This window comes from Leucopleurus acutus (assembly GCF_964270905.1).
Source record: "Leucopleurus acutus genome assembly, chromosome: 5".
Classification (NCBI taxonomy): domain Eukaryota; kingdom Metazoa; phylum Chordata; class Mammalia; order Artiodactyla; family Delphinidae; genus Leucopleurus; species Leucopleurus acutus.
In genome coordinates, this window is record NC_139147.1 from 67,252,780 (window position 1) to 67,280,644 (window position 27,865).

Consider the following 27,865-nt stretch of genomic DNA (forward strand, 5'->3'; position numbering starts at 1 on the left):
AAAAATTACATGTCTCAATATTATTAAGATATCAGTTCTCTCCCAATTGATCTGTAGTTCAATACAATCCCAATAAATATCCAGCAGACTTTTTAATAGAAATTGACAAACTGATTTCTAAAGTCCATATAGAAATGCAAAGGATTTACAGTAGTCAAAACAGCTTTGAAAAGAACAATCTTGGAGAACCAACACTACCTAATTTCAAGACTTTTTAAAAAATTAGTATGTTATTGAGTCAGGTTGGTATTGGTCCAAAGACAGATATGTTAATGGAACTCAACAGACTCCAGAAATACATCTACACATATATGGACAACCGATTTTTTTACAAAGATGCAAAGGTAATTAAGCAGAGAAAGAATAATCTTTTCTACAAATGATATTTAAACAGTTGAATATCCTTTTGTAAAAAAAATAACTTTGATCCCTACTTTGTACTATATTTTTAACAGTTAACTTACAGTGGATCATAAGCTTTAATATAAAACCTAAAACCATAAATCTAGGAAGAAAGAAGAAAAATTTTGTTACCCTAGGTTAGGCAAAAGTGTTTTAGGTAATATACCAATGACATACTCCGTAAAAGAACAAATGTATGGATAAATTGGATTTTTTCAAAAGTAAAAATTTCTGCTCTTTATAAGACACTGTTTTGAGAGTGAAAAGTTAAGCCATGGACTAGGAGAAAATATTTGCAAAGCATATATCTGATAAAGGATTTGTATCTAGAATAACATTTTTTAATTTCTCAGAACTCAATAATAAGTAAGCAACCCAATAAAAATATAGGCCAAAAATTTGAATAAATAATTCACAAATGAAAATATAGTGATAAAAATAAGAATATGAAAAGATACTCAAAAACATTCATTATTAAGAAAATCAAATTAAAACTACAATGAGATATAATAATACATCTATTATCATGACTATAATTTAAAAGACTGATCATACCAAGTACTGGCAAGAATGTAGAAAAAATAGAATCTCTTACACGCTACTGGTGGGAATGTACAATGGTATAACCATTTGTCAGGTTCTAAAGATTTAAACATACACTTATAATATGACCTAGCCACTTTAATCTAGTTATTTACCCTAGATAAATGAAAGCATATATCCATACAAAGACATTCATAGCAGCCAAAAATTCAAATATCTTTAGTAATCAAAAACTAAAACAACTAAAATCTCCGTCAAAAACTAAATGAATAAACAAATCTCGTATGTTTGTTCATTGGTCTACTACGCAGTAATAAAAATGTATGCACTATTGATATGTGCTATACCATGGATGAATCTCAAAATAATGAATCTTACATTGAATTAGAGAAACCAGACAAAAAAGGGCAGATACTGTATGATTCCATTTATATAAAATTCTAGGAACTGAAAACTAATGCAGAGTGACAGAAAGCAGACCAGTGGTTGCCTGGGGATGGGGAAGGGGCTGATATGGAGAGGGCTGGAAGGGAGGGTTACAAAAGGACACAAAGAAACTCTTGGATACATTTATTATCTTGATTGTAGAGATGGTTTCACAGGGGTATACATATGTCAAGATTTATCAAATTAAATACTTTATAAATATGTCAGTTGAACCTCAAAGAGTTATTTTTTAAAAGAGAACTAGGCACATAAAGGGCAGGGAGCAGTGTATTCCAGGCAGAATGAACAGCCTATAAGAAGGTTCTAAGGTGGTTCTAAGGTGGTCAAGGACTTTAACTATCTTCTAGAAATAGAAGGTCAAGGAGGCTTGGGGTGTAGTGATTGAGAGGGAAAGTGGGTTAAGATTTTGATGTCTAGATGAGCAGGGACAAGATCATACAAACTTCTAAAGCAATTATAAGAAATTCTGTTTTGAGCAAGAAAATGATATGCTTTGATTTATATCTTAAAAATGTTATCCACACTGCTGAATGAAGAAAATATTGTGGGGCCAAAAAGAATGAAAGCCAGTATACCAGTTGGGAGGTCAATATTATACTCCAGGCAGGAAAAGGTAGCTTTGGCCAGGGTGATAGCACTGTTGTTGGAGAAAAAAGATAGGTGCAAGAATCACTTACAGAGCTACTAATTATAATTCAATTTGGGAGATCAGAAAGTGGAATCAAAGATTATTTCCAAATTTGGGCTTGAGCCAATGACTGTCATGATATTATTTACAAAGATGAAGAAACTAGGGTTGAGGCACAGTATGTTGGTAGGGAATAGAGTTCGGTTTTAGACATGTTAAATTTTGGTGTGTATTGTTTATCCAAGTGAAGACAATAAGTGGATAGGTAAACCAATCTGAATATCAGGGCTGTAATTTAGTATGTAATGGCATGGGAATGAAGTTATGTAGGCATGGAGGGAGCAGAAGAAGGGAAGAGGGGACTTGTGGATAAAGAAACAGGAATTTCAACATTTAATTTCCAAAGGAAGAAGAATAGCTGGCAGAGAGGACTTGCCAGAGAGAAGAGAAGAAATGAGACTATTGCAGAAGCCAAATTAAAGGGGAGTGTTTCAAGAAGTGGTCAACCACATCAAATGCTACAGATAGGATAAGTAGGGTAAGCTTAGAAAAGGGTCTAGTGCGTGCTGTGCTGTGAAGGTTATTAGTGACTGTCTAAAAAGTAGTTTTGAAAAATATTGGGATAGAAGCTACAATTATATTAGACTAAGGAGTGGCAAGTGAGGAAACAGCACAACTAAATAACTCTTTTGAGATGTTTGGTTATGAAGGGGTGCCAAAAAATAGGTCAGTACCTGCATTGGAATAAAGTGTTAAAAGAAGGATTTTTTTCATTTTAGATAAAGAGCATATTTTAAAGTTGATGTGAATATTGAATGATCCATAGAGAAAGAGAGATTGGTGGTAGGGGACAGAGGGAATAATAACTAAAGAAGCAAAATCCTTCAGAAAGTTACAGGAGAGGAAATCAGAGCATATGTACAAAGATTAGTATTTAATACGAAGTTTTCTCTATTGTAATAGAGAGGTACATAAAAGAAAAGGAGAAAGCTACAGAATCAGAGGGATAAGTTACAAAATGTATGATTTGGTTGAGAAATGAAACAAGTGATTTTCACATCTCTGCTTTTCAGTTCTGTATTTTAATAGGTTTCTTTTTGAAATCAGTTTTACAGTGTTTTCTTACTCCAAACTTTGTACTGAAAAGCACACTGATAAAAATATAAGGTTCCATCTTTGAATTCTAAAAAAATGAACAAAGAAATTAAAAATAGGGGAGATATTATTTAGTAATTTATGTGAGTTTTCTAGAGTTTAGTTTAATAGTAATTTCAGTGTGACTCGAACAAATAAAACAGCTAATATAACTTAGGGCAGTGGTTCTCAACCCGGCAAGATTTTGTCCCCCAGAGGATATTTGGCAATGCCTGGAAACATTTTTTTTTGTCACAATTGCGGGGAGGAGTACTCTACTGGCATCTAGTGGGTAGAAGCCATAGATGCTGATAAACATCCTGCAATATATCACCCCACAACAAAAAAATTATTTGGCTAAAATGTCAATCAAATTTGAAAGCATTGAGACCAGAGAAGTTTATATGGTAAATGGTAATTTGGTAAGAACATTCCCAAAGTGTAGACTATTTATATATGTGAAGACATTTGTACACTGGGTATTAGTCTCCTAAAGAATATTGGTATTTTATTTAACATTCACAAGTTGCTACTTCAAATAAGATATTGATTAAATTATCCATTAAGACACATTATAGGTATATATTCTTAGAAATCTTTAAATAAATGTTGATATAATTCATTGTACCCAAGGGGGTTTTGTCTTCTGATATTCAATTATTTATTTACCATAAAATATCTCTATCTGATCTTAACCGGGATTTACTATTTTCTAATGAATCACCATACAAATCTTCCAAATTTAGTTGTCCATTTGCTTTACTTATCCATATATCAGACATAACTTTCTCCACATAATCTTTGGGAAATCTCACCATTGAGTGTTCAATATATTATGAGGAAAAACACAATTATTTGGCATTACCCTGAGCACTTCAATGAATACCTACCAGTGTCAGTAATGGATTAACCAGTTTACCTGGTTTCCATTCCTTTGTTCCACATGCCTTCAGTACAGCTTTAACAGTATTTCCAAGAGATTAGACATAAATGGAGGGGCTTTCCATTTCCAGATAGGATGTTGAAAGATATAAAAATTCTTCATCCCCATGGTAACAATGATGACACAACAATAATAAAATCCTGTGATAATAACAATGATAAAATTAAAATTATACTTTTCTACGAGGCTTCTGAAGAGTGGATTCAAAGAAGCCTTGATTAACTGAATTCCAGAGAGATAAGAGCCATTCATAGATAAGCAGAAAACCGCAGCTGCTTTTATACCTGGGGCAAGTGACTGAGCTGGACACAGGTCAGGAAAGGAATGGGCCTTCTATAGATGGACAGACTGCAAAGAATAGGAACAACTACAGGTTTAATGACTATCTGGACTGAACTGTTGAATGGGAATCTGAAATAGCTCTAAACACAAAATTATTCAGTTTGGCAATTCTCTGCCAACTAACCCCACCACTCTCAGAATTTTTCTGAGAAAGTGGCAGCAAATGAGAAAGCACAGAGAATTTATGCACTCTCAAAGTGCTTGCATTCAGGGGTTATTATAGAATTTGACCCAAGCTGAATTAAACTATCTGAAACTGCATCTCAACCCTCTTTCTGCACAAATACTGGGAAAATTAGGAATCAGCCCCTTGAGGAAGGGTTAGGGAAGTTTGAGTGTTGGATTGAGGAGCAAAGAGATTTTGAAGGGAAACAATCTAATTAAGGCTGCAGACCAGCCCTAGTTCAATTCAGTACTGTGTAGAATCTGATTGATTAGCACTTCACTTGAGTTGTCTAAGGACAAAAATTGGTAAGGCTATAAAAAACTTAAGCAACTCTCTTAACCAAATTGACCTAACTGACATAAATAGACACCTACACCACACTAATGAAAATGTGCATTGTTTTCTTTAGATGTGGCATATTCACAAATATAGACTGAGTCATGAAACAATAAAGAATTAAAATCAAGCAGAGTAAGCTCTCTGATCATAAAAGAAATTAAATTAGAAATCAGTAACAAATATGTCTTAAAATCCCCAAATATTTGAAAATTAAGAATAGCTCATGACTTAAAAAAGAAATCACAAGGGAATTTAAAAAATATTTTTAACTTAGTGAAAGTATAAACACAAAATATCAAAATTTGTGATATTGAGATGTTACTAAAGTAGTGCCTAATGGAAAATTTACAACATTAGAAGCTTAAATTAGAAAAAAGATCTCAGATCAGTAAACTAATAGCTCTACCAATATCAGACAAAATAGATTTTAAATCAAAAAATTTCACTAAAGAGGAACAATTTAAAATGATTAAATGGTCAATATATCAAAAAGATATAACAATTATAAATATATGCACCTGACAACAGAGCTACAAAGTACATGAAGCAATATCTGACAGAATCAAAGGGATAGACAATTCAACAATTATTGGTAATTTTAATACTCCACTTTTAAATATAATATGAGAACTAGGCAAAAGGCCAAAGAGGAAATAGAAGACTTGAAAAATGCCATGTATAAGACCTGTACACTCAAATCTACAGAAAGAAAATGTTTAAACATTATTTAAATGGAGGAGATACCATCTTTATGGGTTGGAAGACTCAATATTTTTAAGATATTTATTCTACCAAATTATCTATAGATTTATCACAACTCAATAATAATCTAACATATCTTTTTATAGAAATTGACAAACTGATTTTAAAATGTATGTAGAAATGCAAAGAATCTAAAATAACTAAAACACTTTTGCAAAAGAACAAAGTTGGAAGATTTCACTTCCTGATTACAAGATGTAATATAAACCTGCATTAATTAGATAGTGTGGTAGTCAAAAAAAAAAAAAACAAATAGGCCAATGATTACAGAATAGAGAATCCAGAACTTGACCCACACATACATGGTCAATTTATTTTTGACTAAGGCACTAACACAAATCAATGAGGAGGGAAAATCTTTTTAATAAATAATCATGAACAACTGGGCAAATAGGGGGAAAATGGACCTTAATCCCTACCTCACACCATAATCAAAATTAACTTGAGATTAATTATAGCCCTGAAAATGAAAGCTAAAAATTAAAAAAGTTTCTTGAGAAAACAAAGAGTGATATTTTCATTACCATGGGGTAGGCAATGATTACTTATACAGGAACCAAAAAAAAAAAAAATTCTAAAGAAAAGAAAAAAATCAATAAATTGCCCTTAAGGCAAGTTAATCTTTTGCTCATCAAAAGACATCTTATTGTCACCAAGAAAATGGAAAGTTAAGTCACAAATGGAAGAAAATATTCACAATACCTACTTCCGACAAAAGACTCTTAAGCAAAATATATAAAGAATTCTATTGAAGATTTGGCACTACTCAGTTCTGTAACCTTAAATAGTTTAAACTCTCCAAACTTACAGTTTCTTATTTATAAAATGTAAGGGTTGGGATAGAGTGTGACAATGGACATTTTCTAAAATTCTATGATTTTTTTGAACCTACAGCAAGTTTATTGGTACAAATTATATAAAGGAGGTGGTGGAAAGGAATATGAATAAAGATGATTTGGGTAATTGACAATGGCTCTTAAGTACCCCTGGGTATGGGATTTACATTAAAGTAGAAACTCTGAATACTTATTTACAAAGAAAAAATATGAAACTCTCCAATAAGGGTAGGAAAACCCTAAGGATATTTTGTGAATGACACAGGAAAGCAGACTGGCAGATAGTGGGAATTACAAAACGTTTATTAATCTATTGTGCCTATCCTTATATTTTTCAGGAAAGTGACAATAGAATATAAGAAATATTAGAAATGAGGAAAATATAGTGCTTATTATAAGAAGGATTTGATACCATTGAACAAATCATTTAGTATTTACTATACAATACTGCATTTTTATAAATAGGTATAATATTTAAAATTTGTTACATCTCCTTGAAGGTCTTTTAAAAAGCCAATAACTGTTTCTCTTGGAAGTGGAAGATTTGATTAGATCTTTTTAAAAACCCCTTCTACTTCATGTTTTTCTTGGTCTATTTTCAGATGAAACTACATCATTTACTAAAATAGTTACTTCATATGAAAAAATAAGAAAAGGACTTTTATATCTTTCCACCATCATATTCAGTTACCCTTTATATATCAGTTATTGCTTATTTTTTCCTATGTCATTGTTAAAATTTTTCAAAATAATTGTCATAACATAAGCATAGAAAAGTTCTCACAGGGGAAAAATAAAACTTTTAAAACTTATAGGAATTAATAAGAATTATCTGCGAAATTTTAGCAAATTTTCTCATTTTTTGTCATTTTATTTTCAGGTTTAACTGAGCTGAATGACAGTCCAGTTCCCCTGGAACTTGAGCGTTGCAAGTCTCCCACTTCAGGTAAACATGAGTGGTATTTTTCAATCTTCTGAAGATTACTTCACTGCAGTAATCTACTGCTTTATCTTCATAATTCTTGAGAAATTCATAATTTTGGTAATTAGGTGTAATTTCATTTTGAAATTTAACCATAAGCAAATTCTATTCCAAAATAAATGTCTTAAAATATTTATTACTTCCCAAAAAAATTAAGATCAGAGGTATGGGTATAATACTTTTAAAAACATTTTAAAGGAAGTTATTTTGCAGATATATTAATAATGCTAAGTAAAAATTGTAATATTATACAGAAACTGTCTCATAGCTAGAGCTGAATTAGTGGGAAATACATACTGTAGGTGCAGTAACATATGAAACCATCCCTCTGGATCATAGTTTTGAAACATGTATATTCATTGGCAAAAGAAAAATGATAATATATGTTGTGAGCCCATTATATTAAAAATATGAGTATAAAGCTTCTTAGGAATAAGTTTTTAAGGTCTGTGAAAAAAAAGGTATAGTACAAATTGTTGGGTGTCAGCATTGTGAATAATTTGCTTTTTAAAAATTTTTTATTTACCTGATTTTTCTGTAATATACACATAGTAATGTGTAAATTTTTAAGCACCAAAAAATTAGGTATATCTTTGACATTGAATTGTAGATCTGTTTTCATAGAGTATCAAAAAATTATTTTTTTATTTAAATTATTTTATTTATTTTAACTTCATGCAAATTTATAAACATTTAGTTATCTCTTTATAAAGCAATGAATTTTGACTTCTAGAAATTCAGCTGGAATTGTGACATTCTTCAGTCTACTTCCTTTAGAGTTGTTAGTTGTTTATTGTTATTCTTCAGGAATGTAGGCTGAATAGAATCTAGTTGTGTCCTGTGTAAATTTCTGTTTTAATCATATCCATCTAATCCTTATTTTACTGCTTTCATGTTAAGCATGGTCTCATACATTTACCCTTTCTTTTGCATTCCCATTGGCACCATCCTAATATAGGTATTTATTACACCATACCTAGAATATTACAAAATTATTCTAACAGGTGTCTCTATTTTCCATCTCTCCCTCTTAGAATTCATTTTGCATATCATGTTGCAAAATTAATCTCCTTAAAATATTACTTTGATATTTTCCTGTGTCGGAAATCTTCAATTAAAATATAATTTAATATTCTATATCAAATTCAATTAATTTAACCTCACTTTAAATTCTCATCCATAATCTGAATTTGAATAGTAATACATTTATTAGGTTCTAATATCAAAAAGAAATAGAATAAAAATAAATTTCCCTCCCATCCTTCCCCATACATTGTTTCTACTCTCTTGAAAAATTAAACATTATTGGTAGTTTCTTGTTTATCCTTCCAGGCAATTTGTGTTTGTAAACAAACCAAAAAGAAACAGACTTTTGCCTTCTGTTTTGTACAAAAGTAGTAATATTATGCATTTCGTTGTACTTTGCTTGTTTCACTTTACAGTGTATCTTGCTTTCCATTTCATTACATAAAGTATTTTCTTATTATTTACATTTATATGATATTGAATTACATGTGTGTACTATAATTTATTTAATCATTTTACCAATTAAAGGACATATAGTTTAGTGCCAGTCTACTGCTATGTCAAACAATGCCACAGTGACTAACCTTGGTACATTCCTCACTTTAAATGTGTGCAGGTATATCTATCAGATAAATTCCTAAAATTGAAGTTGCTGGGTCAAAGAGTATACACCTGTTTAATCTTTATAGATACTCCCCAACTGCTCTTCTTGGGGTTTGCACAGTTCTCTCTCCTTCTAGCAATAACATGAAAATATTGGTTATCAAATTTTTTTATCTTTGCAAGTCTATTTGGTAAAAAGAATATGTCAATGCAGTTTCAATTTACCTCTCACATATTATAAGTGATGTTGAACACCCTTTTATATATTTAAGAGTTCTTTAAATATTTTTTGTAAATTATCTATTCATATACTTTGCCCATTTTCTATAGGGTTGTTCATTCTTTTTAAATTAATTAGTCCTCTTCATAAGTTAAGAAGATTTTCCCTTTATGACATGAGATCCAAATATTTTTCTCAATTTTAACTTTTAACTTTGCTTGTGGTATATCTTGCCTTAGAGCAGTTTTTTTCTAATCATTGATCTTTTCTTTTAAGGACTTCTTTATGCCCAACAATTTAAATACTATTGGTTATCTACTTTTTAACATTTTAGTAGAATTCCCCTGTCATTTACCCTTTATAGTTACTTATCTTGTATGTTTGTACTGTCTCTGAAAAGAAAAATTTTTTCATTACGGAACATTTCTATAAATATACAATACACATATGAAAAGATTTAGAGCCTTTCTTTAATTAGGGTAACTAAGTTGATCTATTTTGCTGTTTAAACCCAAACAGTGGTTTTACTGGTTTTTTTAAATTTGTTTTTTAGCTTACTGATTTCTGCTTTATCTTTATTAGTCTCCTCTGTTTTCCTTCATTTTACTTTTTCCTTTTTCACCTTTTGGTGGTAGATGCTTAATTCATTTATATTTATTGTTTCTTACATATTGATAAAACAAGGCTAAATTTCTCTTTGAACTCTGTTTTAACATGTAATAGCTTTTGATATATTATGATTGCATTAACAGTATTTTCTATATAGTAAACAGTTTGTTTATATTTCTTTGACCCAAGAGTTATTTAATGTAAATATGTGGCATTAGGTAGCTGTAAGTTTTACCTTATTAATCATGTTATTTAAGTCTCTCATGTCATTACTTATATTTTGATTACTTGACTTGTCAAAGATGGGGAAAAGGTGAATTAAAATATTGTATTAATCATGTGTTTCTGTCTATTTTTCCTTGTATCTGCTGTTTATTTTTTAAAATATTCATGTGTAAATATTCAACGATATATCCATACATTCTTTACCATTAATCACCATTGTTCATTTCATGTTGTGTCCTTCACCTGAATTCACCTTGTTTGCTATTAATACCACAACTCTTGCTTTTATTTGTAATTTCTTTTTGTATTCCTTGGCCTTACCTCTTTTGAGGTAAACTTTTTTTAAACTGAGGTGCAATATGTAAACCTCAAAGTGCATAATTCTTAAGAGTTCAGGTAGACTAGTTTTTACAAATGAATACACCAAGTAAACTTACCCAGATCAAGATATGGAATGTTACTGGAACCCCGGGCACCTCCCCTTATGCCCCTCTCAGCCACTAACCCCCACAAAGTTACCTACTATTCTGACTTTTATCATCATAGATTAGTTTTGTGGGTTTTGGACTCTCAGATGAATGGAATCATTCAGTATTTACTTTTATTTTTTGCTTATTTTGTTCAACATTATGTGTATGATATCTATGTTGCTGAATGATTTTTATTGATGTGTAATGATCCATTATATGAATATATGTCAATTTATTTATGCAGTTTATTATTGCTGAACATTTTAGATGGTTTTCAGTTGGGGGCTATTATAAGTAAAGCTTTTATGACCAATCTTGTCTAATTTTTAATACAAATATAACTCATTTCTGTGTTACATGTATCTGGGAGTGAGTTTTGAGGTCATAGGGTATGCATATGTTCAGCTTCAGGAAATACTACCAAGTTTTCTAAAGTGGTTGCACCAATTTTACTTCCATTAACGGTGTATAAAAGTTCTATTTGTTCCACATACTTTCCAATTTTCTTTTTTCAGTTTCAATCATTCTGGAGTGTATATAGTGCTGTCTTGCTGTAGAATTAACTTGCAGTGCATATCCCTGATGTCTAATGATTTTGATGAACTTTTACATTTATTGACTATTTTTAATATCCTCTTTTATAAGATATTCAAGTATTTTACTCATTGTTATTATGTTGCCAACTTTCTTTGATATATAAGAAATTCTGCATATGTATGTAGATAGGTAGATACATACATAAAAAGAAGTACTTTTGTTGGATGTATATAGGGCAAAATATCTTTTCCCATTCTGTGCCTTGCTTTTACTCTCTTAAAGGTGATCTTTTCATGAGCAGAAGTTTTTAATGCTAATGTTATTCAATTGATCAATACTTTTATTGTTAGTGCGTTATGTGCTTTGTTTTATTTTTAAGAAAATCTTTGCCCACCCCAAGTTCATAAAACTATTTCCCTATCATCTAGGAGGCTAATTGTTGTACCTTCACTTTTAAGTTCAAGTTCCATTTGAAATGTATTTCTGTGTCTAATGTGAGGAAAGAGTCAAGGTTTATTACTTTCATTTAGGTATCCAGTTGACAAGGACCATTTATGAGAAAACTATCGTTTCCCCCACTACACTAAAATGGTACTTTTGCCACAAATTAGTGTACTCTACCATGTATGTGGCATGTTTCTAGACTTTATGTTCTATTTCATTTGTGTGTTTACCATTAATCCGATTCCACACTGTTTTAATTGCTGTAGCTTTATAGTATTGCTGGTTGTATAGGTCCTTCAATTTTGTTTTTGTAGCTCTTTTTCAAGAATGCTATAGCTATTTTAGGTCTTTTCTTTTCATATAACTTTTAGAAAAAACTTGTCAGTTTGCACACAAACAAATATGTTTGGATAGTGATTGTAATTTTATTTCATCTGTAGATCAGTTGGTCAGAAATGACATTCAACAATGAATTTTCCACTTGGTATCTCTCCATTTATGTGTCTTCTTTAATATTTTTAGTCTTCTTTGTAGAGGTCTTACACATCTTTCATTAGCTTTATTACTCAGTATTTGATATTTTTATGTTGTAAATTTTTAAATATCTTTTTATTATTTTTTATGGCTAGAATATAAAAATAATTAATTTTTGTATATTGACCTCATGTCCAGAATATTTGATAAACTTATTTCAGTAATTTGTCAATTCTTTTAGATTATCTATGTATCCAATTATGCTCCCCCCTGTTAAGGAAAAAATTAGCTAGGACCTCCAAAACAATGCTGAATAGATGTGGTGTTAGCAGATATCTTTTCTTTTTTCCAGTCTCAGGTATGAGTCTTTCAAGATTTCAGAGTTAATTATGAGGAATATCTCTGAGTAAGAGAGGTCAGAAATTAGGAGAGCCAGAAACTGATAATCATTTTATAACTCTGCTTTCCTACATGGATCTTAAACTCCCTTTTAGCCCAATAAACCACAAGTAATATAGGGTGAAGTTTAATATTTTATTAAATTAAATATTAATAGAATAATAATTCTAATTAATAGAATGACTATTAAATATTTCCTTTAGGATGATGAGAGAGACAAGAGTAGGGATTGGGAGCTGAAAGGGTCCCAGTGAGCCAACCAGAATGCTGATGTTCTCAGCTTCCAGGATAACAATCATTTCATATTATTCATTCACCCAACTATTTAACAAGTAATTTACAATATCTACAGTTAGAGTGATATTATGATATCCACTGAGAATAAACTAATGAACAAAATTAACATACCCCATGCCAAATGGAACTGACAGTCTATCTGCAGAAACCAACATTAAAGCAATAGTTATACAAATTGTTATTATTTTTCCTTAAAGCTGTGTAACCATTTTTCCCTCACCAGGTAAGCTTGTGCAGTTTGTGCACTGCATAAACATACATCCCAAGGGGGTGAGCAGAAGCTATCATGAGCCCTAGCTCCACTTACCTGGAACAGAACTGCAGTCCCCTAAAGGAAACAGCCCCTTTTTCTTTGGCCCAAGAAACTAACCAAGCCTTCAACTGTAGGGTTATATCTGCCCACAAGGTGTGCATTTTTCTAATTTGTCCTACTTGAAGGTTTGCCTTTAAAAATCATTTTCCTAGTTCAACATCATTTTCTAGGTTAGCATTATGTCCTAATACAGCTGCTACCTATGCAGCTATCCATCCTCATGATTCTCACTGTCCACAATGTACAACAGACTTATAATGCTACCAAATTCAAGTGAAGACTAGGGTGATAGAAATATTTATCCTTAAAAATATCTTGGGCTTCCCTGGTGGCGCAGTGGTTGAGAGTCCACCTGCTGATGCAGGGGACGCGGGTTCGTGCCCCGGTCCGGGAATATCCCACATGCCACGGAGCGGCTGGGCCCGTGAGCCATGGCCGCTGAGCCTGTGCATCCGGAGCCTGTGCTCCACAACGGGAGAGGCCACAACAGTGAGAAGCCCACATACCGCAAAAAAAAAAAAAAAAAAAAATCTTTATTAAAAAATATCACAAAAAATAATGTCACAAAATACTAAAAAAGAAGCAATCAACTCTGTTGTTCTCAAACCTGAGTTAGAACTAGGTCTCATAGCCTAGTTTGAATGCTGCCTCTGTGTGATTCTACATGTCTAGAACCCCATTACATCCTCCAAAGAAGAATGCTGCTTCCTTTCAAAGAGTCCTCTGTTGAGGCAGTACCAAAATACTCAGGTAAAGGCACAAAACAGACACCCTTCCAAATAGTTATCATGAAATTCACCTCTAAGGTAAAAATACTTGGTTTACTTGGGCTAAAAATTACATGCCAATAGTTTTTTATTCCCTTCCTTTAGGACTTGCTACCAGAACTCCCGAGGCAGCACCAGGCTTTTATAGGAATGAAATACCAGCTGTGAGACAGAGGAATCAAGTACATCACTTGCCAGGTGAAAGTGAAAATCTCTTTTATGAACAAAGAAGCTATTCATACTCCATAATTTTCTAGACTTCACAATTTGTCTCAAAACCTTTATTCTTACTTGTTGTGCTGAAAACACAGGTCTCTCACGGTGAATGAAGACTAATTTTCCTAAAGCAATGGTTAAAACTACAGACACCAACTTCAGGAGATATAAAGCAGGAATACCTAAGGCTTTTGACATTTGCCATAGAATTTAGATAGTGGTGGGTTTTTTTTTTTACTGTAAACCTGGATAATTTCATCAGGCCTATAAGAAAATAATGGAGTGGCCAACAGATAATTTAGGGAAAACCTAAGAGCCAAAAAGTAGTTTTGTAAAAATTCTCCTTAACTCTTCATGATACAATTAAATATTTTCTGTGATCAGACACAACTGTGATTATCATGGAAACTCCAAAGAATCACCTCAGAGGGGCACTGCTCTCTCAAAAGTAGTGAGCAGAAAAAAGGTCCTGTAAATTTTATGCAGATTCATTGAATATTTGATGCTGCTCATAGGGACCAAATCAGAATCAAACACAAGTTGTACAGCCTTCTTAAATTAGGCATTCATTAAAAAATAGTTGTGACTAGATTTACAACTTTAACAAGCCTGAATTACCAATGTTCTAGACCCCAAGTAAAGTCAGTGACTAAGGAACCTAAAAATAATTGTAACCCACAATTTTCCAAGACAGCAGTTTCTTTTTTTTTCCTTGTGTAATACAACACCCCTGTGATATGCCTTTTTTCTGATGAGAAAACTGAAGCTCAGAGTATTTAAATAAGTGGAGCTAGAATCCCAACTGAGTTTTATTTGGTTGTAAAGCCTAAGCTTTCCCCCTGATTTTCATTAATAAATTGAGAACAAAAAATATGGGAATTACAAAAAATAATCACAATTGGAATTATATGACATCTGGTCAGTGGAGACAAGATGGCAGAGTAGAAGGATGTGAGCACACCCCTTCTTACAAAAACACCAAAATAATAACTGCTGAACAATCAACCACAAAAAATGCTGGCAAATACCAAAAATGATCCTCTACATCCTACAAGACAAAGAAACCACAGTGAGACAGTAGGAGCACAATCGTGATAAATCCCATACCCACCAAGTGGCCAATCCACAAACTGGAAAATAATTATACCACAGAAGTTCTCCCACAGGAGTGAAAGTCTGAGCCCCACATCAGGCTCCCTAGCTTGGGGTTCTAGCAATGGAAGGAAGAGCCCACAGAGAATCAGGCTTTGAAGCGCAGTGGAGTTTGATCACAGGAATTCCACAGGACTGGGGGAGACAAAAACTCCACTCTTGGAGGCACACACAAGGGCTCGTGTGCACCAGGACCAGGAAAAAAAGATGCCTCATAAGAGCCTGGGGCAGACTTACCTGCTAGTATTGGGGGGGGTCTCCTGTGGAGGTTGGGGGGGCAGTTGTGGCTCACTGCAAGGACAAAAACACTGGTGGAATCTCATTGGTGTGATCCCTCCTGGAGGCCATCATTTCCTCTCCAAGATCTGGCCCCACCCAACAGCATGTAGGCTCCAGTGTGGGGACACCTCAGGCCAAACAACCTACAGGGCAGGAACTCAGCCCCACGCATCATCCAACAGGCAACTTAAAGTCTTCTGAGCACACAGCTGCCCGTAAAACACATCCCCTGACATGGCCCTGCCCTCCAGAGGAAAAAGACCCAGCTCCAGCCGCCAGTGGGCAGGAAGCAGTCCCTCCCATCATGAAGCCTTCATAAGCCTCTTAGACAGCCTCATCCACCAGGGGGAAGACAACAAAAGCAAAAGAACTACAACCCCACAGCCTGCAGCATGGAAACCACAATCACAGAAAATTAGACAACATGAGACATCAGAGGAATATGTCCCAGATGAAGGAAGAAGATAAAACCCCAGAAGAACAGCTAAATGAAGTGGAGATAGGCAATCTACCTGAAAAACAATTCAGAGTAATGATAGTAAAGATGATCCAAGATCTCAGAAAAAGAATGGAGGCACAGATCAAAAAGATACAAGAAATGTTTAACAAAGACCTAGAAGAACTAAAGAACAAACAAACAGATGAATAATATCATAAGTGAAATACAAAATACACTGGAAGGAATCAATAGCAGAATAAGTGAGGCAGAAGAATGGATAAATGAACTGGAAGACAGAATGGTGGAAATCACTGCTACAGAACAGAATAAAGAAAAAAGAATGAAAAGAAATGAAGACAGTCTAAGAGTCCTCTGGGACAATATAAAATGCACCAACATTCACTTTATAGGGGTCCCAGAAGGAGGAGACAGAGAGAAAGGATCTGAGAAAACATTTGAAGAGATAATAGTTGAAAACTTCCCTAACATGGGAAAGGAAACAGTCACCCAAGTCTAGGAAGCACAGAGAGTCCCAGGCAGGATAAACCCAAGAAGGAACATGCAGAGACACACAGTAATCAAATTGAAAAAATTAAAGTCAAAGAAAAAATATTAAAAAGAACAAGAGAAAAATCAACAAATAATATACAAGGGAACTCCCATAAGGTTATCAGCTGATTTTTCAGCAGAAATTCTGCAGGCCAGAAGGGGTTGGCAAGATACATTTAAAGTGATGAAAGGGAAGAACCTACAACCAAGAATACACTACCCAGCAAGGTTCTCATTCAGATTTGATGGAGAAGTCAAAAGCTTTACAGACAAGCAAAAGCTAAGAGAATTCAGCACTACCAGACCAGCTTTACAAAATATGCTAAAGGAACTTCTCTAGGTGGAAAAGAAAAGGCCACAACTAAAAACAAGAAAATTACAAAGGGAAAAGCTCTCTGGTAAAGGCCAACACACAGTAAACGTAGGAAATCATCCACATACAAATACGAATTCAAAACCAGCAATTGTGAGAAGAGGAGAGTACAAATGCAGGATATAGGAAATGCATTTAAAATGAAAAGATCATCAACTTAAAACAATCTTCTTTATACATAGAGTGCTACATCAAAACCTCATGGTAACCACAAATGGAAAATCTACAAAGATACACAAAAAAGAAAAAGCAATCCAAACACAACATGAAAGATATTCATCAAATCACAAGAGAAGAGAACAAAACAGGAAAAAAAAAGACCTTCAAAAACAAATCCAAAACAATTAACAAAATGGAAATAAGAATATGTATATCAGTAATTACCTTAAACATAAACAGATTAAATGCCCCAACCAAAAGACAGAGTGGCTGAATGGATACAAAAACAAGACCCATATATGTGCTCTCTACAAGAGACCCACCCACTTCAGATCTAGGGACAAATACAGCCTGAAAGTGAGGGGATGGAAAAAGGTATTCCATGCAAATGGAAATCAAAAGAAAGCTGGAGTAACAATACTCATATCAGAGAAAATAGACTTTGAAATAAAGACTGTTACAAGAGAAAAAGAAAGACACTACATAATGATCAAGGAATAAATCCAAGAAGAAGATACAATTGTGAAGATTTATGCACCCAACATAGGAGCATCTCAATATATAAGGCAAACACTAACAGCCATAAAAGGAGAAATTCACAATAACAATGGGGGACTTTAACACCCCACTTTCCTCAATAGATTGACAGACAGAAGATCAGTAAGGAAACACAGGCCTTAAATGACACATTAGACCAGATGGACTTAATTGAGATTTATAGACCATTCCATCCAAAAGCAAGAGAATACACATTCTTCTCAAGCACACATGGAACATTCTGAAGGATAGATCACATGCTAGGCCACAAAGTGAGCCTTGGAAAATTTAAGAAAACTGAAATCATATCAAGCATATTTTCGAACCACAACACTATGAGATTAGAAATCAACTACAAGAAAACAACTAAAAGAAACACAAATACTTGGAGGAAAACAATATGCTACTAAACAACCAATGGCTCACTGAAGAAATCAAAAAGGAAATAATACCTAGAGACAAATGAAAACAAAAGCACAATGATCTAAAACCTATGGGATGCAGCAAAAGCAGTTCTAAGAGGAAAGTTTATAGCAATATAGTCTTACCACAGGAAACAAGAAAATCTCAAATAAACAAGTTAACCTTACAACTAAAGCAACTAGAGAAACAAGAAACAACAAAACCCAAAGTTAGTAGAAGGAAAGAAATCATAAAGCTCAGAGAGGAAATAAATGAAATAGAGACAAAGAAAACAATAGCAAAGATCAATGAAACTAAAATCTGGTTCTTTGAAAAGATAAACAATATTGATAAACCTTTAGCCAGAATCATCAAGAAAAAAAGAGAGAGGGCTCAAATCAATAAAATTAGGAATGAAAAAGGAAAAGTTACAATGGACACCACAGAAATACAAAGCATCCTAAGAGACCACGACAATCAACTCTATGCCAACAACATGGACAACCTACAAGAAATGGACAAATTCTTAGAAAGGTACAACCTTCCAAGACTGAACCAGGAAGAAATTGAAAATATGAACAGACCAATCACAATTACTGAAATTGAAACTGTGATTTAAAAACTCCCAACAGGGCTTTCCTGGTGGCGTAGTGGTTGAGAGTCTGCCTGCCGATGCAGTGGACACGGGTTTGTGCCCTGGTCCGGGAAGATCCCACGTGCTGTGGAGCAGCTGGGCCCGTGAGCCATGGCCACTGAGCCTGCACATCCAGAGCCTGTGCTCCGCAACGGGAGAGGCCACAACAGTGAGAGGCCCGCATACTGAAAAAAACAATAATAATAAATAAATAATAAAAACTCCCAACAAAAGTCCACAACCAGATGGCTTCACAGGCGAATTCTATCAAACATTTAGAGAAGAGGTAACACCTATCCTTCTGAAACTCTTCCAAAAAATTGCAGAGGAAGGAACACTACCAAACTCATTCTATGAGGCCACCATCACCCTAATACCAAAACCAGACAAAGATATCACACAAAAAAGAAAACTACAGATCAATATTGCTGATGAACATAGATGCAAAAATTCTCAACAAAGTACTAGCAAACCGAATCCAACAATACAATAAAAAGATCATACACCATGATCAAGTGGGATTTGTCCCAGGGATGCAAAGATTCTTCAATATCTGCAAATCAATGTGATACACCACATCAACAGATTGAAGAATATAAGCCATATAATCATCTCAATAGATGCAGAAAAACCTTTTGACAAAATCAACACTGATTTATGGTAAAAGCTCTCCAGAAAGTGGGCACACAGGGAACATACCTCAACATAATAAAGGCCATATATGACAAACCTACAGATAACATCATACTCAATGGTGAAAAGCTGAAAGCATTTCCTCTAAGAACAGGAACAAGACAAGGATGTCCACTATTGCCACTTTTATTAAACATAGTTTTGGAAGTCCTAGCCATGGCAGTCAGAGAAGAAAAAGAAATAAAAGGAATACAAATTGGAAAAGAAGTAAAACTGTCACTGTTTGCAGATGACATGATACTATACATAGAAAATCCTAAAGATGCTACCAGAAAACTACTAGATCTCATCAATGAATTTGGTAGTTGCAGGATACAAAATTTATACACAGAAATCTGTTGCATTTCTATACACTAACAACGAAAGATCAGAAAGAGAAATTAAGGAAACAATCCCATTTACCATTGCATCAAAAAGAATAAAATAACTAGGAATAAACCTACCTAAGGAAGCAAAAGACTTGTACTCTGACAACTATAAGATGCTAATGAAAGAAATCAAAGATGACACAAACAGGATGAAAAGATATACCATGTTCTTGGATTGGAAGAATCAATATTGTCAAAATGACCATACTACAGCTTCAGTGCAATCTCTATCAAATTACCAATGGCATTTTTCACAGAACTAGAATTAAAAATTTCACAATTTGTATGGAGACACAAAAGACCATGAATATCCAAAGCAATCTTGAGAAAGAAAAATGGAGCTGGAAGAATCAGGCTCCCTGACTTCAGACTATACTACAAAGCTACAGCCATCAAAACAGTATGGAACTGGCACAAAAACAGAAATATAGATCAGTGAAACAGATAGAAAGCCTAGAAATAAACCCAGCACCTATGGTCAATTAATCTATGACAAAGGAGGCAAGACTATACAATGGATAAAAGACAGTCTCTTCAATAAATTGTGCTGGGAAAACTGGACAGCTACATGTACAAGAATGAAATTAGAACATTCTTTAACACCATACACAAAAATAAACTCAAAATGGATTAAAGACCTATATATAAGGCCTGATACTATAAAACTCTTAGAGGAAAACAATTGAAGAACACTCTTTGACATAAATCACAGCAATATATTTTCAATCCATCTCCTAGCATAATGGAAATAAAAACAAAAATAAACAAATGGGAACTAATTAAAGTCAAAAGCTTTTGCACAGCAAAGGAAACCATAAATAAGACGAAAAGACAACCCTCAGAATGGGAGAAAATATTTGCAAACGAAGCAACTGACAAGGGATTAATCTCCAAAATCTAAAAACAGCTCATGCAGCTCAACATCAAAAAAACGAACACCCCAATAAAAAAATGGCCATAAGACCTAAATAGACATTTCTCCAAAGAAGACATTCAGATGGCCAAGAGGCACATGAAAAGATGCTCAACACTGCTAATTATTAGAGAAATGCAAATCAAATTACAATGAGATATTACTGCACACCAGTCAGAGCAGCCATCATTAAAAAGGCTACAAACAATAAATGCTGGAGAGGGTGTGGAGAAAAGGAAACCCTCGTACACTGTTGGTGGGAATGTAAATTGGTATAGCCACTATGGAGGACAGTATGGAAGTTCCTTTACAAACTAAAAATAGAGTTACCATATGACCCAGCAATCCCACTCCTGGGCATATACCTGGAGAAAACCATGGTTTGAAAGGATACATGCACCCCAATGTTTATTGCAGCACTGTTTACAATAGCCAAGGCATGGAAGCAACCTAAATGTCCATTGACAGATAAATGGATAAAGAAGCTGTGATACATTTATACAATGGAATGTTACTCAGCCATTAAAAAGAATGAAACAACGCCCTTTGCAGCAACATGGATGGACCTGGAGCTTATCACACTAAGTGAAGTAAGTCATACAGAGAAATACAATTATCATATGATACCACTTTTATGTGGAATCTAAAAAAATGATATAAATTTATTTACAAAACAGAAACAGACTCACAGAGTTGGAGGATGGACTTGTGGTTGCCGGGGGGGGGGGGAGGAATGGGAGGGGATGGATTGGGAGTTTGAGATTGACATATACACACTACTATGTGTTGAACAGATGGCCAACGGGGACCTGCTATGTAGTGAAGGGAGCTCTGTTCAATATTCTGTGGTGGCCTAGATGGGAAAGGAATTTGAAAAAGAATAAATACACGTACATGTATGGCTGAGTCACTTTGCTGTACACTGAGGCTGATGCATCATTGTTAATCAACTATACCCCAATATAAAATAAAAATTTTTTAAAAGAGCTGGAAAGGGCTTCCCTGGTGGCGCAGTGATTGAGAGTCCGCCTGCCAATGCAGGGGACACAGGTTCATGCCCCAGTCCAGGAAGATCCCACATGCCGCAGAGCAGCTAAGCCCATGAGCCATGGCCGCTGAGCCTGCGTGTCTGGAGCCTGTGATCGGCAACGGGAGAGGACACAAAAGTGAGAGGCCCGCGTACCGCAAAAAAAAAAAAAAAAAAAAAGCTGGAAAAAAAAAAAACCCAAGCAATTATGACATCCAAGCAGAGAGAAGTTGCTAAATTATAAAGAGACAATGTTTTAACAAAAAAATTAAAAAGAACTTAGATATATTTTTCATGAAACATCAGAAACACTGTTTACCATTTAAGTTCCAGGAAAAACTGGTTTTGAAAGTAATTTTTAGTTTTTATAATTTATATAATCAAATTATCACAATCTGAATTTATTAAACCTTGTTTGCTAAAAACAGTAATCAACATTGGTATAGTACTTTAAAGTACTCAAGGTATTTTTCATGAGTATTATCATATTTAGTTCTATAGCAATCCTGTAAGGTTGGTATAGTTCTCATTTTATATGAGTGGAGAATTATGGCTAAGAAAAATAATTCTATAACTTGCCCAAGTTTATCCTGCTAGTACATGGCTTAGCTGGAACCAATCTAATCTTTAGACCTCAAGGTCCTCTCACTCCACAAATTACTTGACCTCCTTTTGTATGCTTTCAAAAAGGTGTGTTGAAGAACCTAGTTCTCTCTAGGAGTTTATAATTCAAGATAGACAAGAACAGAAATAAAGTTTCATAATCAGTTAACATTTGCTCATATGGAGCTTATCATATGACACTAACATTTGCTCATATGACACTAAGAAAAGTCACTGATTCACTAACATCATTTAGATAGAAATGTAATACATATTTTCAGGTGGCAAGAAAGCTAGAGTCATGACATTAAAATTTTGTATGCTGGGGCAAATTCTAATAAATATACCTCTTTGCCTGGCTATATCATAACCACTTATAAAAAAATGGGGGGTGGGAAATGGCAACAAAATTAGAGGTGTGTAGGTCTTTCAGGACTCCACCATGGCACGGTAACTCCAAAATATTTTTATGTGTGTGTTTTTTAACTACACTTGCACATATATATATGTATATGTATATATGCATATATATGTATATTTATTTATGTGTATATATATACACATACATACACACACACACACACACACACACACACACCCCAGGTGTTTTTGTCCTATCTTCGTTTCTAGCATAGGGAAGATAGAGACAAATGAAATTAATTAATTGACTGGTTGGAATATAGTAATGAATCAATAGATAGATAAACTTTACAAACATTTTAATCTAAACAACTTTTTATTTTAATTTACTGTTAGGTTTATTTATTTTATAGAAGATGTCTAGGATACATAGGTATCTTCTATGTCAGGAAGATTGTATTGCTTAGTGCAAAGGGCATAGCTTTGGAGTCTTAGAAATTTGACCTTACCCTACCTCTTTCTACCATTATAACTTTAGCCAAGTTTCTTAATCTTAACTGTGTGCTAGTGCCCAGAACAGAGATTCTCAATAATATACAATAGTGGTTATATTATAAAAGCAATGATGAACTCCCATGGTCTAAAGAGACTAAACTTGTTCTCCTTGACCATTCTAAATTTCCAATTAATAGTTGTAGCTTAGCCTTAAAGTAGAAATCCTTCATGGGAAATCAAAAAGTCAATCCAGTTGTTTCTAATCAACAAACAGCTTATCAAAGATTTGAGTTAGAAACTTCTAACCTAGCTTTTTATGATATTTCCCATTAAAGTAGTAGCCATATTCAGACTGATTGAGGGTTCATCTCTGTTGCTAAAATTTTGATTCAAATGTGGAACCAAGGATCTGAATAAAAAATTATTTGAAGCCAATACGACATTCCTCTGATAAGCCAGGCTGCACTAATTATTTACTTTAAATTGAATCAGGACTTAGGAAAAAGGCATATGAATATACAGGCAATGATACAGTCAAGATATACTGAATCCTCCTAGGCAAAACCCTGTTGTAATACCTAAACTTCTGTTTATATTTAGGGCTGAGCATATGACCCCATTCTGGCATAAGCTATGGTAAACCATCACAGTACCATGTCTCATTACTGTAAATGAACCTGAATTTGGGAGGCAGATAATCTAGGAGTAGAGATGAATAGTTTTGCAAAGGTTTATAATCTGGTCCTATTGTAGTGCTTGGCTGTCACCAAATCTTTAGGCCTGAATTTATAAATATTAATATGTATTTTGCCATCAGCTAATCCTTTTACTCATTTGCATCATCTTTGGTCTCTTATGACATCCTACCTAACAATTTCTAGGTGATTCATAAGGTGATAGATGTGGTTAGGTAAGTGAATAAAACTATCTGTGGGGATGCTTCAAATTTTTTAAAACTCAGATTTAGTGGCATGTAATTTACATTAGAATAAAATTCACCTTTTTAAATGTACAGTTATTCATTTTCTTTCCTTTGTTTTTAATTTTGTTTTTATTTTCAAAAATGTAAGCCACAACATGTTAAAGTAGCAAGAATTTCCTGACAATTTTCCCAGAATCTAACAGGACTAGGATAATAAGAAATCAAACTGTTCTAATACTTGCTGCAGCAATATTTCCTGCCCCGCAGCTGGATTACAGTATGGTACTGTTTTCTGTATTACTGTCTGTGAGCCAAGACAGGCAGCTTTTCAAGGTATTGAGGGATTGTGCAGAGGAAAGAAATAATGGTACCATATGCAACTGGAGGCATTATCAAACATGCTGTATTTAATACTAGACACTAGATTGCAAAAAGGACATGTTGTCTGGGTAAGTCATTTTTGATACAGAATACCACAGAATGACAAGCTTTCTTGCCAACTAAGTTTAATAATGAATATAATACCTAATATTATTTACCACACCATGCTAAGTACTTTACACATATTTCTTTAATACTGAAAAGATCCCTTTGAAGTAGGGACTAATTATCAAACCCATTCTACAAAGGAAGAGAAACAGTCATCCTGAGATTTAAGTAACTACCAGACCAGGGTCACTCAGCTGGCAGATGTTTGAGTTATGGTTTGACTTCAGCTATGGTTTTGATCACTGGGCTTCATTTCACCAGACCCTAGGAAACTCACCTTGGAGAAAAGCAGAAGTCTTTGTGGAGCTTTACAGAAGGGAAAAAATATATCTATTCTCTTCTAATAGGAGCATTACTATCCTTGTAACTATCAACTTCTCTTCCTCATTAGAAAATGGAAGATCAAAGACAGATACGAAAAAAAATTGCTCAAAAGGAACTAAAAAAGTACCTGTTAACTTTATATATATATATATATATATATATATATATATATATATATATATATAAATCATAATCACCTTAAAATTCTCAGCAGCATAACATCTATATCAAACTTAACAACTAAGGACAACATGGCGTCTCTTTAATGGAAAATCTGAGATGCATCGCAGGATGTACTTTTTTGTGGAAGGGTCTTGAGTGAAAGTCCCATAGGTTGGTTAAAGTTTATAAAACAGCAAAACATGATTTCTCAAAATGTGATCTATCTGCCAACCTCTTTTATTAGTGTTGCCTGCAACACTTATTAAAATACAGATTCCTGCTGACCAAATGAGAGTACCTAGAGATGGCCCGTAATGCTTTAAGAACTGGCATATGAGAGCAAAAATGAGTTACTTTTTTTTTTTTTAATTGTGCCAGAGGTTAGAACTGGAACAAACTAGTAAATGGTAAAGGAAAGTAGTTTGAGCTCAAATGGAAGGAAATTTTGTAGCAATTATAGCAACCCAAAATTGGATTTTTTTATACTTTGAAGGTTTCTATCACAAACAGGTATGTCAAGAATGTTGTAAGAGAATACTTGCATTGAGTAGGATATTGGACTATGTGACCTTAAAGATTCCTTTGAGCCAGGATTCTCCACCTCTCTTAGTGCAGTGTGCTAAGACAATGAGTAATGTGAAGTTTCTATTTCCCATTTTCTCCTCTTTGGCTAACAATATGCAATGATAGTGGTATGTATGCTTTTGCTAGGTAACAGTAAAAATGAAGAAATTCAGAGAGCTGCATTCCCAAGGGCACATTGCACAGGTTAATATGTACTGTTTTCATTCAGTTTATTTCCAGGACTACTTGCCTCTTATTCCCTCTTGCCTTACTCATCTTCCAACCCAAATTCCTCAAATGTTAATGTGTAACATATTCTTGTACCACTTGAAACATGCTTTCTGTCTGTTTAGCCCTCTTCAGAATAACCCTTCACCCCTACCTTCCGACTTTACTGTTTTTTTTAAACTTTCATTCAGCAAACACTTATTGTACATCTATTCTATGCCAATAATTAATTAGGTATTGGGAATATAATCCCCATCCCTAGAGAACGCAAAGTTTCAGGATTTTAGTCGATAGTAGACAGAGTAAAAAAAAATCAAGTATAATAAAATGTGTTGTAAAAGATGTGTACAAGGTGCTATGAAAGTTAAGATAATGGCACCAAATGAAGCCTTAAGGCTGAGGCTGCCTTCGAGGAGTTGGTGATTTTTCAGCTGTCTTAAAGGATGAGTATGAGTTTACTAGTAGCTGAACAAGTGAAGATTTTTCTGTGCATAAATAACAGACACCTGTTATTAACATTGTTATTAAAGAAGTTTGTCAATCAATCCCACCATATAATTGCTCCCTTTTCCTCCCCCATTTATACAATTGAGGTTGGGGTTTGTTACGGGCCCCCAATTTTTAGGTAGGAAGCAGTCTACAGGAAGCCAAGAAGGTTGGTGGTGAAGTGGAAGAGGTATCCCAAAAAGTGGAGATTTGAGAGCCAGAGTAAATTAGATACTAGACTAATAGAAAGGAACTGTTTGACTTCTTTCTGAAAGCATCTTTATAATCCATTTTTGAATTTATACTATATAGATATATTGAAATACCCTATTTAAAAACAAAATAGAAACAATTAAAAGATAAATTCTGAAACAAATCCTTACATTATAAAGAATTAGTTCCTATTTTAAAAATTAAGTGAAAGATTTAAAATAGTAACATCCCACTTCCTCAGTCTATCTGAATTGTGAATCAATTTACAAAATATACTTTATTTGCAACCTGTTCTGGCATAATTATTACATATATTTATTTAGTTTGACATATTTTTATATAAATACAATCTTTTTGTTGTGCTGCTGATTCTAAACCCAAATTGCTCAAATTTGATTTGATTTCTCCTTAATAGAATTATTTAATATCTTTTTTATAGAGACAACTGCCTGTTGCTATTATTTTTATTAGAATGATAATGCTTAGATTTCCTTTAATAAGTAGTTTAGCATGGCATATTGTAGTCAGCAAGCTACAGCCCACAGGCCAAATCCAGTTTGCAACCTATTTTGGTATGACTTGTGAATTAAGAATGGGTTTTTTAAATGGTTGGAAAAAAATCAAAAGATGAGTAATATTTCATGACACACAAAAAGTATATTTAGGTTTCTATTATATTTAGGTTTTATAAAATATATTCCAATAATTCCAGCTGAAATATTAGAGATAGTATCAAACATGTTATTTGACAGATGGGAAGATTAAGCTGAAAATTGATGAAGGGATTTTTATAAAACTTTTTCAAAGTTTTGTAATTAGGTGGTAACAATTCAGAAATTTGTGACTCATGTTTTCTGGTTTTAAATTGAGTATTCTTCCTACTATATCATACTGCATCTTTATTTTAAAATATCTTTCCTAATTGTAAAGAAAATCACTCATTAGAAGGTATAAATTAATTGATAGTATCAATTTGAGTCTTAATAAATATTAACTGACAGAAAATATTTCTAACATGATTTCCCCTAATGCAATTTCTTTCTATTATAACATTCCAGTTAAATATTTTATGAGATGCCCAATGTAAAATTTTTATTAACAGATAATGAGGCAAATTTTCAATAAATTGTAGGAGTTTTCTTGGTTTATTCAAACATTTTATGACAGCTTGATTTATAATAATATAATTAAATTTATTTTCAAATATTTTTTATTTAAGATTTTTTTATCTACTGAATTTAACATTGTAGTATTCAATATATAAGTCATTTCATCTGCCATAGGTATGGTAAAGTTTCCTTCACTATATCATACACATCTATAATAGAATTTTCTTTCTATTTCAAAAAATGCTTACAGAGTTAATCAGT

At 33.5% G+C, this 27,865-nt stretch overlaps 1 protein-coding gene across 2 annotated transcripts in view; it reads left to right on the forward strand.

Annotated features, from left to right (window-relative positions):
* STXBP5L (syntaxin binding protein 5L) overlaps positions 1-27,865 on the forward strand; it is a 377,334-nt gene that overhangs the window by 291,990 nt on the left and 57,479 nt on the right. The window contains exons 20-21 of one of the 2 annotated variants that reach the window (XM_082839711.1): positions 7,423-7,488; positions 14,014-14,106. In XM_082839711.1, the coding sequence (XP_082695837.1) occupies positions 7,423-7,488; positions 14,014-14,106 (159 nt within the window). The remainder of the gene's footprint in view (positions 1-7,422; positions 7,489-14,013; positions 14,107-27,865) is intronic. The other variant, XM_082839710.1, reaches the window with a different exon arrangement.